An 18,421-nucleotide genomic window follows, 5' to 3' on the forward strand; every position below is an offset into this window, starting at 1 on the left:
ATTTTAATATTTTTACTTCTATTTGTATCTGGTTCTTGATGTAAGCCACCCTGAGCCAGCTTGCTGGGAAGAGCAACCTAGCAAACTGAAACAAACAAATAAATAAATAAAGTCCACCCTTCAAAGCAGTCCCTTTCTTCATGGGAAACTATCTCTGTTGTCTGGCGATCAGAAGTAATTATTAGAGATCTCCAAGCCCCTGTGTACTGTTTGTATGCATTGAAAATGAAGGACTTCGAGCGTCTCTGAGCCCCAGATTTCAGAAAGGAGCTATAGAGCCAAAAAGACAGATAGGCCAGGAGTCAGGATCCCATGTATCCATCCTTTCTACTGCTCTGCTGCTATCCCTTTGAAGTAAAGATTGCTACTCTCAGAGGGAGCCTTCCTTCCTTCCAGCTAGCAGCTTCCCTCTCTCTTCTCCATCTTGCTACCATGACAGCAGGACATGTGTTGTAGTATCTGCAAGTTCTCTCCCTGATGTCATGAAAGAGTTAACCCGTTTGTTTGTCTATGTTAATTGTTAGATAGGTAGGACCTGTGGGGCATCAAGTAGGAGTTCCCACTAGAAGGGGAAGATCTTTTGCATAATAAACTATCCTTTAGCTTGAACATTGGTCAGTTCATAGTTGAAAGTTGTTATCTGAGTTGTTGTCATGTAGGCATTTTGAGATTTCGCCTTCCTCCCTTTATTTAGAGTTCACAGTGAAATCTTCCATCTTGGAGTCAACATCAGCTAGAAAGATGTAGCTTAGTCAGCTATGCTGTGGGCAGGGGAAGACATGGAGCAACGATTTTTGGGGTGACACAGTTTGTGAGAAGGAGGTGTTCACAAATCCCAATGAGGGGGAATGTGGTGCAGTGGCCCTTGAGCATGAGGGAGAAAGGCCTTTTAATGTGTCAGTGGAGCTCTAGGTGAGAGCTGCCACAGCTGGATTTCATCTCCCCAATGGGGTGGGCAAGGGAGGAAAGATGGCAGCCAACCTGGAAACATAGCTCTGGGTTAGAGCGGACTTGGCTTTTTTTGTAGCAGGAACTCCTTTGCATATTAGACCACACACCCCCTCATGTAGCCAATCCTCCAAGAACTTACTGCAGGCCCTGTAAGAAGAGCCCTGTAAGCTCTTGGAGGGTTGGCAACGCCAGAGAGGATGGCCTAATATGCAAAGGAGTGCCTGCTACAAAAAAGTCCTGAGAGCGGTGATACCCAGAAATCCATTTCCTCAGTAGGATGGGCCAGTGCCTGTCAGAGTGGCCCTAGAGCCAAAAGGAAGATACGCCAAGTCCTCCTAAACATGGCTCTGGGAAAGAGCGACAACTACCAGAATCCATGTTTTATTTCTACATAACCCTCCCTAATAGTAAACTTTTAAAAAGCTAATTCACACATATGAGCTGCATTTTTATTTGTATGTACCAACAAAATGTTTCCTGCATCTCTGTCCATCCTGATTAGTTTGATTACATCAGAATGCTGTCTTTATCCTGTCTAGAATGGAATTCCTTACAATCAAGCACTCATATTAATTTGCAAATGCAAAGGTGGCTGTATGTGACCTTTATTTCCTGAGCAGCACATACACCACACAATCCCTCTGTGCCATTTACCTTGAGCACTCTGCAACTTCTACCAGAATACACATGGGTGCTGCGTAGAGTTTCCAACCTCCAGGTGGAGGCTGGAGATCTCTTGCTATTACAACTGATCTCCAGGTGACAGATCAGTTCACCTTTGGGTAATAGCCACTTTGGAAGGTGGATTCTATGGCACTGAAGACCCTCCCCTCCCTAAACCCTGTCCTCCTAAGGCTCCACCTTCCAAATCTCCAAGAATTTCCCAGCCCAGAACTGGAAACCCCAGCACTGTACAGTGTCTACATAAGGGAAACTTACACAGGGAGTGAAGCCAGCGTGCTCAGTGACAAAGGGAGAGGCTAGTAAATGACCTCACTTTGATCCTCCTCCTAGTATTGGAAGGTGCTGCTGAGCAGACTGCAAAGAACTCCTGCAGGAAATATTATTAGGAAAGGAACTCAATGTAAAATGGGCAGTTTCAAAATATGTTTGTATATCCGATGGTGTGCAGGGCTTTGTTGAGAGAGAGCAGGGCAGGGGGACAAAAATCCATGACCTAGGAGGTCACTGGATGCCCATTTAGCAAGCCAGTTATGTGAGCTATTTTATATGATGTTTGAATTGTCTCTGGATGTGTGTGTGTGTGTGTGTGGCTTTCAGTGACCCAGATAGTGGAGCCACATTTGGATTACTGCATCCAATTCTGGTTTCTACCTCTCAATCAGAATATCATATAGCACAGGCTATCCAGATGCTAGAGCTCTTTCCAAGGATAAAATGTTGGTCAGGCAAGTTTTTTTTTTAAGCCAATACAGTAGAGCAGGGGTCCCCCCAAATTTTGAGTCTGTGGCACCTTTGGAATTCTGACACAGTGTGGTGGGTGCAGCCACAAAATGACTGCCACTGAATGTCTGCTGCAGCTTCCCTTCAGCCACACAGTGAAGATCCTTGGGCCGCGACGGCAGCTGCTGCCAAAACAACACCTAAAACATCTCCCAGACAATCAAGTCTCCAAGGATCAATCAGAAGTCTTGCTGGGCAAACGCCTCACCTGGCTTTGCTCACTTTCTAAAAACGCTTGGCAGGAAAGTTGTCAGCAGGTGCCATAAGTGCCCATGGGCATCATGTTAAGGATCTCTGCAGCAGAGGTGTGTTATGTGTGGTATGAGGAAAAGGGAATGGAAAGAGAAGATCTGTCGCCATCCCTGCTTGGTAATTAAAAATTCCATATGCTTCGTGCATGGAAAGGGGATCAGGACCTTGTCCAATCTCTGGACATTCATGCGTACAAATATTTGCAACAAGTTCCAATATACATATTCAAAGATTGTTTTGTGGGAAAATAAATGGTGGAGCTCATTAGCATATGCCGCCCCCCATCAGCCAAAAGCAATCCGATGCAAGAAAGGAGAGCCCCAGATGAGTGAGGCCTGCTTGAACTGGCTAGAGATCCAGCCAGCTCAAGCAGGCCTCACTCGCCCGGGGCTTTCCTTGGCCACGCCCTCTCCAGTCAAGAGGCCAGAAAGCCACCTGCCACCCAAAATCACATAAGAAGTGGAGAAAGGGTGGCATGGACTTCTCCAGGGGTTAATGAGGGCTGCTGGGGTGTGGCAAGGCTCCTGGTGGCTGACTGGCTGGCTGCTCTCCTAATTCAGGAATTGTTTTGCAGCTGCACCTGCTATTCAATGGACAAGGTAGGTAGGTGGGGAGGAGGAGGGGAGCCATCAGAAAGATTCAGGAGCTGTGCTCCTGTGAGCTCCTGCTGAATTCAAGGCCTGTATATATTCTTGTGTACAGAAACAGGCATCTTCATGGGCTCTTAGAAGGCCAGGGGCTGTCTTAATCGAAGGACATCAGGGGAAGCTGCCAGCCCTCATGCTGGGGGTGCCCCAGCCCACCACAAACCTGCCCCACAATGTCGGGGGTGGGTGGGTAACAGGCTCAGCAGGAATGGCTGCCTGCACCTACCCTAACTCGTTTCTGGGGACAGCGGCTGCCCCTGCCCACATCACTTAGGATGAAGATTACCCCTTGCTTGGACTCTGGTGGCAGGGTATAAGCTTGGCAAGGGTCCAAGTGCTTCTGCAGTCCAAGTGGCTCAACCTGGATTTTTGCCAAGGGCCCCTGAATCACTAAGACTGCCCTGCTGCAGACATTCTGTCCTGTTCACATGAACCAGGAATCCACCCACCACCTGTAACAGAAGCAGGCAGGTCTCTGTGAAACACCTGATCCACTCAGTCACTGTCTCATACGCACAAACTGAACGTTCATTTAAGCCATTCATCTTTTAAGTGCCATGTGACCCTTTTCTATTCATTGTCATACACATTTCTAAAGAGAACATTTTAAAGTACAAACCTGTTCCAGAGACAGTAGAGGAAGCCTTTGTGCTGCTCTCATAGGGAGTGAACCGATTGACCCCATTCACATGCAGCCCCTGTTCCACGCTAGAATCGTTTTTTCCTAGGGCTGTCAACAACCAATGTAAACAGTCAATCTATATCCACTTTAAATGATTCATTTGTGATGCTTCCATCTTGACAATGTTTGAGTACATGGGTCACTGCAGGCATTGTCTTACCCCCTCTCCTCAAAATCCTACATCCGGGGAAAGAACGCTTAGGAAATTTTCTTGAATAAATATACTGAAAACCCAACAAACCAAAGAACACGTAGGTTGGGGAATTCCTGGAGATTTAGGGATTGTGAAGGCAGGGTTTGGGGAGTGGAGAGACCTTACTGGGGAAGAGTGCCACAGAGTCCACCCTCCAGAGTAGCCATTTGCTGCAGGGCAACTGATCTCTGTAGGCTAGAAATCCATTGTAGTTCTGGGAATCTCTGGGCCCCACTTGAAAGTTGGCAACCATAAGAAGAATGCCAGTGACATTATCCCAAAGAGTACGAGATAACCATTTCTATTTCTTAGGAACAGGATGTCTCCTCTGACTTAGAAAAAAGGTCTAAAGGATGTACCATGTGGCAGGCTGTCCTGTCCTCTCCTCTTGCCCTTCCCTTTTCGTTCATTCTTTCTCTAATTAGGGTTGCCAATCCCCAGGTGGGGGCAGGGGATCCCCCGGTTTGGAGGTCCTTCCCCCACTTCAAGGTCATCAGAAAGTGGGGGGGGGGATGCCTGCTGGGCACTCTATTATTCCCTGTGGAGATCAATTCCTATAGGGTAGAATGGAGAATCAATCTGTGGGTATTTGGGGCTCTTGGGGAGTTGTTTTTTGAGATAGAAGCACCACATTTGCAGCATAGCTGCTGGTGTCTCTTCCCAAAATATCCTCTAAGTTTCAAAAGGATTGGTCCAGGGGGCCCAATTCTATGAGCCCCAAAAAAGGTGCCCCTATCCTTCATTATTTCCAATTGAGGGAAGGCATTTAAAAGGTGTGCAGTCCCTTTAAATGTGATGGCCACAACTCCCATTGGAGTTCAGTTCTGCTTGTCACAACCTTGCTCCTGGCTCCACTCCAAAATCTCCTGGCTCCACCCCCAAAGTCCCCAGATATTTCTTGAATTGGACTTGGCAACTCTACTTCTCTTCCCTAGTTCTGCTGGAACAGTTGTTTAAAAACGAATATGCTTTGGACTGTAGAAACCTCAGGCTAGAAAACTTAGTTCTTAACCAGGTGGGCTGCAAGTGATTAAGAGGGAACAATGCTGTAGGGACAGAATTCAATCTGCTATTTGTCTCCTGGTATACTGTTCTCACACCATGTAATGTATTGCTTGGAATGTTCATTGGTTCAGTGCTTCCCCCATCCACTAATTGATTAATGTGTCTCAATAATCTATTTAATTTTTTTTCAAGTAAACTATTGATGGTTCAGACTGATGAGATGAAGATCATATGTCTTGTTCCATCCACAAAACAGAAATCTGCTTTGCACCTTCAGGGTCCATGCAGGGAATGGAATATTTAATCCTTCAGTCTCTAGTTTTACTATTCTCTGCTTTGTTATTAGCACTTTAAAGACAGTTGTTAGCACTTAAAGATACATAATTTCCCCTTTAAAATACAAACACAGCAGGGACTCCCCCCCCCCATCTTCTGGGCATGGAGCAGGGGTAACTAGAGGTGTGAGTGGGGGGGGGGGAGGATTTTTAAATTTCCTGCATTGTTCAGGGGGTTGGACTAAATAACCCTGGAGTTCTCTTCCAACTCTGATTCCATTTTGAACAGCAAAACTGAATGGACATTGAAGGGTTCAGCCCCCTCCCTCCTCGCACAGTCCCACAGCAAGCTAAGGCTGCAGGAGCTGCAGGAGTTTGCATTTTATGGACAGGCATGTGGTCTTCATCTCATGTCTGCTTGAGCCCTTTTTTGTGTTGTTTACTTCTTTGTAGCCAGTGGGACAATGTAAGACCCTGATTTACAGAGATTATACTCAAATATGTAAAAGAAACTGGAACAGCAATTATATTCTCATTTCACATTCATTGCTGCAAGGATTCCAATAGCAAAATATTGCAGAAACATATGATTTTATGCTAGATTTGTTGTTATTGTTCAGTCGCACAGTCAAATACAATTAATCTTTAATATTAACATGTATTAAATTCAGAGGCCTATGACTGCATTTGAAATTTTACAGAAATGTATAGAATATCATAAAAAGTACTGTAGATGTGTTCTAGATAGGACAATTTCGGATTAATAGGTAGACTGATTATATGCAATGTTTCGGGTGCTTTGTAAATTGTATATGTTTCTACATATACAATTTGTACATTGTGAACAAGAGAGAAGGAAACTCACACACTGAGCAAGTCAGGAATAGAAAGGAAAAGGAACTGGGAGATCTCAAGCTCGGGCGGATGACTGTGCAGTTTTGTTAACTAAAGTTATGTTAGTGCTTCAAGCAGCTCAACATTTCTGAGAAGTTCTTCACGAGTGACACAACATAGCCCAGGACCTGGGTAGTCACGTTTTTTCCAGCTCAAACTAGGCAGGAAATGGGCAACTTACTTTGTTGTTCATGTCCATGTGTTGTTCTCAGGGTACATGGTGGGGGAGTCAACTTCCCTCAAAAGAAGCATACCGGTGAGCTGATGTGAGCCCTCCTTACCTCCTCTTGCTTTATCACTGCAACTATTTTGCACCCAACCCAGAGGTAGGACTGGTTAGGTAGAAAAGTGATTTGAGCAACAGAGGGCACCAAGGTAAGGGTAAGTGTCCCTCACCCATTCACAGTTTTTCTTGCAATGCTTATGTGCCATCACCCTCTCTCTTTGGATGGAGAGGAGGTGAATGAGCAAAAGGACCATGTGCTTCTTCTCACAGGGCACAAACACAACTTTTTAAAGAAAGCTTTGCTGTATTTTATCATTTCTATGACTCTTATTATTATCTATTCTGGAATCTTTTGCACCTTTCTCTTAAAAGCTGTAACAGAGCTTCTTCTTTTGTAGTTGCACCACTGCGATCCTTTCCTGGGAGTTAGCCCCACTGAATAGACCAAAGTAAGATTCTGAGCCAACCTGTTTAGGATTGCTCTCTAGATAATCTCTGTGCATCCTGGCCTTTTGTTGACTCTTTCTTTCAGCTTCCTCTCATCTAATCTCATTTTGAGATGTTTCTTAGCTTGATGTTTAAGTGTGATTGCACTGGATTTCCGGAGCAAATTTCCACTTACACGTACATCTGCTGAATTTGACAGCTGTACATCTGCTGAATTTAGGGTTGCCAAGTCCAATTCAATAAATATTTGGGGACTTTGGGGGTGGAGCCAGGAGACTTTGGGGGTGGAGCCAGGAGAGATTGGAGGTGGAGACAGAAACAAGGTTGTGACAAACATAATTGAACTCCAAAAGGAGTTCTGGCCATCACATTTAAAGGGACCACACACCTTTTAAATGCCTCCTCTCCATTGGAAATAATGAAGGATAGGGGCACCTTCTTTGGGGGCTGAAAGAATTGGACCCCCTGGTTCAATCCTTTTGAAACTTGGAGGGTATTTTGAGGAGAGGCATTGGATGCTATGTTGCAAATGTGGTGCTTCTGCTTTAAAAAGCAGTCCCCCCAAGAGTCTCAGATAACCGTGGATCAATTCTCTATTATACCCTATGGAAATCGGTCTCCATAGGGAATAATAGAGTGCCCAGCAGACATTTTCCTCCCCCCCCCCCCACTTTCTGATGATCCTGAATGAGGGCCTCCAAATCAGGGGATTCCCTGCCCCCACCTGGGGATTTGCAACCCTAGTTGAATTGGACACCATTACAGTCATTGTGTTTGCATCTCATCCCAGGCCCTGGGCATCACTCAGCAATAGATCCCATGGTTCCCTCCCCTGTAACTGGTCGCAAACTGGAATGTTCCAAAGCATGACCATTTCTTATATCTAAACTGTTACCTCTTTGACCTGAACTTAATTAGCCCCATGTAGGGGAGTGTCATTGAAGTCACCCAGCATGACAACACTTCCTTCTTTGGTTATTATTCCAAAAGTGTATCTTGATTAGTTGTAGCAACAAAATAAAACTAAAATTCAGTAGCACCTCAAAGCCTAACAAAAAAAACTTCTGCTGGAATACTTTTAGTCTTTTTTTTCCTTTTTAAAAAAAATAATTTTAGAAAAGCAGTGGGGGGTATGGAAAAGAAAAGCAGAAGAAAAGAAAAAAAACAAGTCATACAACATAATCACGTTTGTCAAAGACAATCATGTAGTACTGTCAGTCTTTAAGGTCCACTAGAGGTCCACTATAGATTCCTCTCAGGGTTTTGATCAAGGAAGTGATAATTTAGTGTATTGGGGTGTATTACTTTGGGGCATTTGTTTTTACATACATGCTTATGCACACACACACTCACACAATGAGCCTGTGGAATAGTTTCTTCCTTTTTAACTGTCTAGTTTATCATTCTGCACTGGCAAACACATTCATATCCTTCCTCTCAAAGCCACTGTTTCATCCACACCATTTATACTCTGCAGCTGGCCTCTTCAGCGAGCTCTGCATGGGGAATAGATATAATTTCCAAATATGCTTCCTTTGTCTTGGACTTCAAGGCTATAACAGCTGAAATCTTCCTTCCATCATTACAAGTTCCTTTGGTGTCAACATGCCTTGTGATCACTGGCTCCTACCACATGTGACATCCAGCTAGCCTGGCAAATCTCCTGTAATAAGCACACCTCTTTCATATTCCTGACAACCAAATCTCCCATTACTCTGAACCCTTATCCTCCATCCCTGAATATTTATGTTTAGTGCAAGGTCCACTCAGTCATCATCACCCAAGACATGGATCCTTCTAAGGCAATTCTCAAACTCTGTAAAGTGGGACTTACTTATGGGATACACCACTACAGCACTGGAGGAGGACTTTGTCAAGTTCTTTCTGTATCTCTAAGTACACTTAACACTGTACTACTCTAAATCCAGACAATCTTTGGTATTTTATTTTATTTCAACAATACTCAGTGTAACACTGGAGCAATAGCTTGTTAATGAAACTGCAGGGTGGCAGCTGAGCACTACAGCCCCTCAGGTCACTGGTAACATGGATCCAGGAGGCAATGGGATTAATCAGCAGTCATCACTTCCGGTATCACTAGGGGCTGAGGGAGCAAATCTCTGGGAATCCGTGGGTGCAAAGTGAGGGGAAGAGAAAAGAATTTATGAACTCTACCCTCCATTTCTGACTGCTGGATAGATCAGGTCTGAGGATCTCTTCCCTCTTCTTTACAAGACCCAATTCTTGTGACCCCAAATAAAATGCCATTCCCTCCTGCCCTAACAGATAACATATGAAATCTCAGACCCATAATCCACTAAGTCCTTCCACTGTTACTACAGTTTCTGTAGAATCAAGGCATCCTCATCTGGGATTTCTACAAGACCTCAACAACTGTAGAGTTACTACCAAATTGATGCATGTAGCCCAGTAAGACCTGATCTGCACATTGTATTTCTTTTATACCCTGCCTTTCACTGAAGTGGGGACCCAAAGCTGCTTACATTGGGTTTTTTTCTTCCATTTTAACTTCACAATAACCCTGTCAGGTAGGTTAAGCTGAAGATAAGTGACTGGCCCAAGATCTCCCAGCAAGATTCCAGAATGTCAAAATGGGGATTCGAACCACCTCCCAGTCCATTCAATATCTTTCACAAGGTGTTAGACTTCTGCTGTCTACCAGATTCCTATCCAACTGGTAGGAAACTCATTCTGGAATGCTTCCCCCTATAAAAATTACTCCCAAAGTGGAGTAAACTAGCAGAGATAAGTTCAGTGTAACCCTTGGAGGGTTCTTTACTGCCTAGAAGTAAAGAATTCTCCAAGGGTTGCACTGAAGTGTAACCTAGAAATGGCTTCTTTAAAAAATAAAAAGTGAGGAAAGCCTTCAAAGCCATCCTTGGAAGCGATACAGCCCTTCCACATTCTGCGTAATATAGAGATCAGTTGTTAAACTCCATAGGTTTAAAACAGGGTTCTTGAAAGAAGAGAAAAACAGCTGTTGAAAAGGAAACTCACCCATGTGCAGATAAGAGAGAAACAGCAAAGTCAGAAAGTAGATTTTGGTCAGCAGCAGGCACCTCATGTTATCTTCTGTAAAGTGCAACTTCTTCATGTGAATAATACCACAGTGCTAACAAACCACTCTCTGCAGTAGTGGGCTCCACTCACCCGGAGAGTCATCCGAGTCACATGACTAGAGAACCTATAATAACCCTGTGGGGGTTTTTTCCTCTCCTTGTCCACCTTACCACTCCCATTTTTAAGTTCCTCTTTTTTCATTTTTTGCCTGTCAGTCAGTATCTATTCCCCTTTTCAAATTTTACAGTTTCCTTTGGTTATAAGATGGTCAGAAGAAAATATACGTTCTCAGAACATGTATGTGAACTTGGCATGGACAGAATAACCCATCTGCTCAGTTTTGGCTCAAATTCCACCAAAACACCAGAAGGGATGATGGAATCTGGACAGACTTTCATTAATCATTCCACAGCTACCAGCAAAATGATGCACACAAAAATCTGAATGAAGCAAACTAGAGCCAAACACATTCCTTCAAACAGGTTCTAACAACTTTCCCAAATATGAATGAAACAAACTAGAGAACCAGTAGCCTAAGCCAAACACATTCCTTCAAAAGGCAGGTTCTAACAACTTCCCCAAATTGTAGAATAGGTTAGGGTGGGGTCAGTGCATATGTCCAAACATTTTGATTTGTGTACCTTTGTCAACATGTGTTGTCCAGGGTTATCACATGTACCTAGACACACATAAGTGTGTGAAAATGGACCTCTTTCTTCCCCACCCCCACCCCAAATAATTTTTATTGGTTGTTTTATTAAACACGGACCTCTTTCTAATCCAAACTCAAATTCACTCCAGGATAACTTCAGTATAACAAAGAAATTCCCCTTCTGTGTCTTCCCTGTGCTAAAGAAACACAAGAACACATGAAGCTGCCTTGCATAGAATCAGATCATTGGCTTGTCAAGGTCAATGTTGTCTACTCAGACTGGCAGCTGCTCTCCAGGATTTTAGGCCGAGGTCTTTCAGAGTTTCATATCAGCCATGTGGGGTCCAGATAATGATGTAAGATCTGCCATAGGAAAGAGGCATCTTGGGAAACTGAATGTGCCACATTCTAAACAAGGAGCTGCCAACCAACAGTGTAATCCTAAACAGAGTTACACCCTTCTAAAACGTCTGAAGCGGATTGGATAACTATGTGGCTTAGTCCTCAGAACAATTTAATGGTAAGCTATGCTGCAGAGCCTCTCTAGGCAGAGGAGTCCATGGAGAGGGTGTCATCAGAAGTCCTGCTCTATGTGAGTGAATGGACAGGTTCCTCTCTCCCATGTCAAGGGAGTTCTGAGGAGAAGCTGCTCCTCCCCCCACGCCCATCCCAAAGTGTATAGCAGCAACTGAAAGATTATAGGAGTCTTTGCATGTAGATGGAGCCACAGGCTTGATACCCCTTGAATTTACTCAACAGTGATAACCAGGTGGGGTTGAGGTAGGGTGGGGTGAGGACATTTGAAGGGTTATCATATTTATTCATCCCAAAGGGGACATGCACATGGGTGCACCTGCCAGGAGAGAGTCAGAGAGACAGAGTGAGTAGGAGGAAGATAAATGGTTGGGTGTATAATACTAGAACGAAATCGAAATGATTCTTGTTCCTCAGACATGAAGCAAGAAATGAGGAAGGAAAGAATGGAGGTGCTGCTTGCATAATTTTCATATTGCCCTCGTCTTTTCCTGAGAGACCTAAGCAGAAGATATATCACCACAGGTGGAGGGGGGATGGGCTTTTCTTCCCCCCAGCTCACTGCTGGATGTTGGTGAGGCTGAAATTTCACTCAGGAAGCTGCCTGCTGCTGCTGTGTTTGACCCCCAGGGGCCCACAGTGATGTATGAACTGAAGGGACGCATCTCAGGAAAGCAGATGAGAAGCATCCATTTCCTATAATGGGCTGCTCCAGAGGCCTGAGTGTCCAGCCTTGGAAAAGTCCACCCTCCTCATTTTGTCCTTTGGGAGGATTTTAAGAATATCTCTTTAAATAGTGCCAGCAAGTGCACCAAAGCCCTCACTTAATTTCAGGGTTGCCAACCTCCAGGCTGTAGCTGAAGATCTCTTGCTATTACAACTGATCTCCAGATGGCAGAGATCAGTTCCCCTGGAGAAAATGACCACTTTGGAAGGTGGACTCTATGACATTGCTCCCCTCTGAAGCTCCTTCCCAAACCCCACTCTCCTCAAGCTGCACACCCCTTCCTCAAATTTCCAGGTATTTCCCAACCTTACTTAGTTCCTTTCCTCTGCATTTCACCCACCCCATTCAACCTTTCCAGGGATGTATTTATTTGCTTTCCACCTTGCCTTTCAGTCCTGAAGGAGCCCCGAGGTGACTTCTGCTGATACAATCAGTCTGCCATCTCAGCATCCTGATGTGCATCATCCCCTCCAAACCTCGGTTTTCATGAAGCCATTTGGATTGCTCCTCTTCCATGGCAACTTCCAGTGGTGCATGAAGATCCCCCCAAATTATAACTCATCTCCAAACTACAGAGATCAATTCTCCTGGAGTCCCAAAAACCCCACCCTCCACAAGTGTTGTGGAGTCCCCAAGTGCAGTCCCCAAGATCACTAGGAATTTCTTAACCTGGAGTTTGCAACATCACTCCCTTGACTGTGGACAACTAGATAACCCACCACCTGGATGCATGCACAGAAGTAGCTGGACAAATCTGAGTTGCAGTTAATTGCAGTTATTTGTACCCGACCACCACCAGCTCCTATATACCAGGTATGCAGAGGGGCATGCAGGATTGTGTATAATTCCTAGAAATGTATGAGGACAGAGCAATGCCACTTCAGGGCTGGACCACCCAGGCTCTGCCTGCAGGTTCAGAGGATGCCCCAGAATGGTAGCCAATGGTGGCTTTCAGTTTTTACTGGCATTCAGGTGGCGTGTATTGTAATTATACAGGAGGCAGTGTTCCCTTTAAGCTGAGTTAGTGTGAGCTAGCTTACAGTTTTATAGCCTGTGGCTCACACACTTTTGTCTGAGCTCAGGAAGGGTGGCCCCAGAGCAAACCAATTTATGCCAGTAGCTCACAAAGTAGAATTTTTGCTCACAAGACTCCACAGCTTAGAGGGAGTATTGTCTGGAGGTATGTTTGGTTAGCTTCTAGAGGGGACCAATTCATTGAGAGTTGTCCAAACAAGCCTGCAGAGGAATGCAAAGAGTTGCCATTCTCCCTCTTCTTTGGATGGGATGTTCAGTTTGGCTGCTGTTTCTCCAAACACCAGGCATAGTTATCTGTTTAAAAGCTGGTGTGGCATTTATCTTATGGGAAAGTCTGTGGACCCTTCCACAGGGGTACTCATGGATGAAATTTTGTACATTTGTCTGTTCCCTTAATTGATAACTTTAAAACAGCTACATTGACTGCCAGTCTGTTTCCAAGATGGCTGGTGATGATGGCCTAGGGCTCACACATCTGAAGGACGAACTCTTCTTTTATGTCCCTGTTACGGTTCTCCCATATAGCATTGTCAGCCTCCAGATGGAGCCTAGAGATTTTCCAAAATCACAACACATCTCCAGATAGGGTCACCAGGTCCCCCTGGCCACCAGTGAGGGATGGGAGGTTAGGGTTGCCAGATCCTGGCAACTTCTGGAGACTTGGGACTGAAGCCTGGGGAGGACAAGAACCTCAGTGGGTTACAATGCCCTACAGACCAACCTCCAAAGCATCCATTTTCTCTTCTGGAACTGAACTCTGTAATCTGGAGATGAGCTGTAATTCTGAGGGAACTCTAGGTCCCACCTGGAGGTTGGTATCTCCAGTTGCCCTGGAGCAAATGGCTGCTTTGGAGGGTGGACTCTATGGCATTATACACTGCTGAGGTCTTTCCTCTTAACCCTACCCTGCTCAGGGTCCACCCCCAAATCTCCAGAAATTCCCAACCCAGAGATGGCAGCAATACTTGTGGAAAAGGCTTAGGAGGGGTTAGGTGGTGGCATCTTCAGAAGTGTTTAGGAGTTGTCCAAAGCCATTTCATTTACAAGAGTTTTTAATGGGGATTTAAACTCAGTATTTATCTTGAGAAAGGTATATGTGAGTTTTTACTATATTTTGTATTTTTAAATTTTTTGTAATTGTGAGCCACCTTGAACTACACAGAAAAGGCAGGGTATACGTATTTATACCAAAATAACTTTAGGATGATTAGACTGTGACTCTTAACAAGTGATCACTTGTTAAGAGTCACAGCCTGATCATCCTAAAGTTATTTTGGTATAAATACATATACCCTACCTTTTCTGTGTAGTTCAAGATGCTCACAATTATAAAATTTTTTTTTAAAAACTCCCTCCAATGTTCTCTATGGGAGATTTCTTTGAGTCCCCTTTAGCGAGAGACATTGTCTATGTGAGTCAAGCTCACCAGATTCCATCCAACATATTGGACTGCCAACTGTATACTAATCTCCGGAAGGTTCTGTTAGATAGTCTTTCCTTACTGTCCTACATTCTAGAAAATAGGATTGATTGCCATTTCCTACTAAATGACAACATAATTGATATCACAAAAACTGTTGCCAAATTCTTGACTGAAATTGTCAAAAATTATTCTAAGTAGGTTTTATTGCGACCTTAATCTTAGTTTAGCCTTTTATGCTTTGAACAGACATATCTGATTGTTGTTTGGTTGACAAGTTCAACCAAACAAGTTCTGTATATCTCTTTTCGTTATGCCAATAAAGGTGTGATTGGATTGGATTGGAACAAGAAGAAGAAGAAGATGAAGAAGATATTGGATTTATATCCCTCCCTCCACTCTGAAGAGTCTCAGAGCGGCTCACAATCTCCTTTACCTTCCTCCCCCACAACAGACACCCTGTGAGGTGGGTGGGGCTGGAAAGGGCTCTCACAGCAGCTGCCCTTTCAAGGACAACCTCTGCCAGAGCTATGGCTGACCCAAGGCCATACTAGCAGGTGCAAGTGAAGGAGTGGGGAATCAAACCTGGTTCTCCCAGATAAGAGTCCGCACACTTAACCACTACACCAAACTGGCTCTCCAAGTGATCACATAAGGAAAAGTCCATGCAAATATCACATTTATTTTATTTATTTTGATTACTCAAACTTATATTCTAGCTTTCTCCTTTAAACAAAATCCATAGCAGTTTATATCTGGTTTAAAATTCCATAAAACAAATACAAATGTAAAAACACCTCCCAAAACGCATTAACAGCAGGCGAGAATGAGACCTGACAGAACATGCTGGTCCGCTTTTATAAGTGAATAGTTGATAGCCATTCGAAAGGCCCTGGTGGGAAGTGGGGTGTGCAAACTAGATTTGCACCTGAGCTGTTCCCAACAAAGGAATTCGGGAAACTCTGCAATTTTTTGCCATCAAGTTGCAGATGATTTATGGCACCCTGTAGGGTTTTCATGGCAAGAGACCTTGAGGTAGTTTGCCATTGCCTGCCTCCACAGCACGACCCTGGAATTCCTTGGTCTCACATCCAAATACTAACCAGTGACAACTAACAGCACTGCTTAGCTTCCAAATCTGACAAAAATGGCCTAGCATGAGCTATCCAGGTCTGAATCTTGATACTTCTTAGCAATTCACTACAATTTTAGAGGCTGAGATTTTTTTTAGTGAGACCATGGAAGTTAAAACATATCCAGGGTCATTAAATCTCATGTGCAAAATGTAGCAATGAAAAAGATACAGCGCAAAGGACTTGGTATGAAGATCTGGAAAGAGGCCGAGTTAGCTAGCATCTTCCTCTGTGTCCAGGAGCAGTACCTCTCTGGTTCCTATAAACCATTCTTTATTTTCTTTTCTCCAAGAGGGCAACTGACTTTTTCACCCATGATTTGCTGGGGTCAGCACAAATCGTCTTCCTGTTCTTCATTACGAACCTGCAGAAAGAACACAGAAAGTCTGGATTTAAAAAGTGTACTTATGTTTGCATCTTCTCTCAATGAAGTCCCTTTCCCTTTCCTCTGCCCTTGCTTTCCACACAAATACACGTGACAGACAGTAGCAGACCTATTTCTTTAGACTCTGGTTACCTGTAAAGGTAAAGGTAGTTCCTTGTGCAAGCAGCACCAGTCATTTCCAACTCTGGGGTGATGTTGCATCACAATGTTTTCACAGCAGACTTTTTTATGGGGTGGTTTGCCATTGCCTTTCCCAGTCATCTACACTTTACCCCCAGCAATCTGGATACTCATTTTTTCAACCTCGGAAGAATGGAAGGCTGAGTCAACCTTGAGCCAGCTACGTGAACCCAGCTTCCGCCGGGATCAAACTCAGGTTGTGAGCAGAGAGCTTGGACTGCAGCTTTACCATTATGTGCCATGGGGCTGCTCTGGTTACACATGCCCAACCATTAATACAGTGAGTAAGTAAACATCTATAGCAATTTATTTTATTTATTTGGTTTTTTGTACCCTGCTTTCCTTCCCAGTAGGGACTAGCATGCCAAGGTTATGATGAACTTTCCCCTGTAATGTCATAGAACTTTGGTGACTCGGGTTTCCTGGTCCCTCTGGCCACTGGTGGAAGTTGGAGAGGTATGGTTGCCAGCTCCAAGTTGGGAAACACCTGGAGATTTGGGGGAAGGGAGGGACCACAGTGAGGTACAATGCCAGAGCCTGCCCTCCAAAGCATCTGTTTTCTCCAGGGGACCTGATCTCTGTAGTCTGGAAAGGAGCTGGAATTCTCCAGGTCCCACTTGGAGGCTGAAATTCCTATTGGTGGCCAAAGTCAGCTGGCAACCAGCTTTTCTGGCAGAATGAGGACTCAGCTCTGGATCTTCCAGATCTTTGTCTGACACTCCAACCATTCTGTCATCAGTATTAAACGTCACCCAAGTTGAGTGATGTTCACTTCTTCCCTGTCTTATTTCCCACCATGTTTTTTTTTTTTAGCAAGAACACACAGGGGCACAGTTCCAGCTGGGGGTCAGGGGTGTGGCCTAATATGTAAATGAGTTCCTGCTGAGCTTTTTCTACAAAGAGCCCTGTGTGAAACAATGGTGACATCAGAGGGTGTGGCCTGATATGCAAATGAGTTCCTGCTAGGAGTGTGTGGCCTAATATGGAACCCCCCCCCCCAAAAAAAACCCTCTGTTTCCCACTGTCCACACCCTAAGGACACTTTCCTGGGATGAAGACCCACTTAAACAACACAGGGCATTACTTCTGAGGAGGTGGAATTCTAGCAGGAGCTCCTTTGCATATTAGGCTACACCCTCTGATCTAGCCAGTCCTCCAAGAGTTTACAAGGCTCTTTTTTGTAAGTTCCTGGAGGATTGGCTACATCAGGGAGTGTGGCCTAATATGCAAAGGACCTCCTGCTAGAATTCCATCCCTGCTCCCCCTCAATTCCTTTCTGTCTGTAGGAAGTCTCCAAAAACAAGTGAGCCTGGGGAGGAGAAAAATGTATGCACCTGGGAAGGGTCACAATCTTTTAAAAAGCAGTACTTGAAAGGTCTTTTGAAATATACTCGCAAACATTTCAGCTAACCCTTGTTTGCACACCCAGTCTGCAAGGGGACGTACATCCTCCCCCTCCATTGCCCCACCAGACACAGACGCAGAAAGACATTTATGCCCTGTATAGGCAAAGACATCATAGGAAACACAGAATCAAGGATGTTCCAGGGACCCCTAATGGCAGGTGTGGGGGAAAATTCATATGCATCACAATAACAGTTATCTGGGAGACTTCATAAACTATAGTTAACTAAATGAGAACAGGTTTGCAGTCCCCCAAATCAGGCCATGTCCATGTGCCCTTGGCTGGATGTCAGAGAAATACATCAGAGCAGGGGAGCCATATTCTGTACTTACACCACAGCATCCAAGGAACAGTCGCTGGGAGTCTTGTAATATTTCACTATCTGTTTAAGACGAAGGGGGCCGCCTATCTTATATTCGTAGCAGCATTCTTTTGGATGGCTGGGATAAAATGCTAGGAGAGAATCAGAAGAAAGCATTAGAGCTTCTTTTTATTGTGGAATAAACACAGATTGTGTGGAACAGCTGAGAGAGCATCTGACTACGATCCTGGATTACCCAGTTCAAATCCCCGTTCTGCCATGGAAGCTCTCTGGGTGACCTGGAGCCTAACTTATCTCATGGGGCTTTGGTTGTGAGGAGAAAATGGAGGAGGGGAGAACAATGTTCTAAGATGCCTTGTGTGTCTCCTCTGGGGAGGAAAGCAGGATATAATTCAGTGCAATGTGTCCATATTTTAGGCTTGTCTGCTCAGAGGTAGGATCCACAGGGACTACTGGGTAAGCAAGTGAACAAAGAATGGCAGCTTTCAGGACAAAACTGTGGCTCAGTGGT

The 18,421-nt window shown here is 44.5% G+C and overlaps 1 protein-coding gene across 1 annotated transcript in view; it reads right to left on the reverse strand.

The window, feature by feature from the left end:
- LOC132582488 (obscurin-like) overlaps positions 1-10,186 on the reverse strand; it is a 28,373-nt gene extending 18,187 nt beyond the window's left edge. The window contains exons 1-2 of the mRNA XM_060254079.1: positions 10,055-10,186; positions 3,934-4,044 (exon numbers count right to left, since the gene is read on the reverse strand). Coding sequence (XP_060110062.1) covers positions 3,934-4,044; positions 10,055-10,151 — 208 coding nt within the window. The 5' untranslated portion in view covers positions 10,152-10,186. The remainder of the gene's footprint in view (positions 1-3,933; positions 4,045-10,054) is intronic.
- Between the last annotated feature and the right edge of the window lie 8,235 nt (positions 10,187-18,421).

This window comes from Heteronotia binoei, chromosome 14 (assembly GCF_032191835.1).
Source record: "Heteronotia binoei isolate CCM8104 ecotype False Entrance Well chromosome 14, APGP_CSIRO_Hbin_v1, whole genome shotgun sequence".
NCBI classification, from domain to species: domain Eukaryota; kingdom Metazoa; phylum Chordata; class Lepidosauria; order Squamata; family Gekkonidae; genus Heteronotia; species Heteronotia binoei.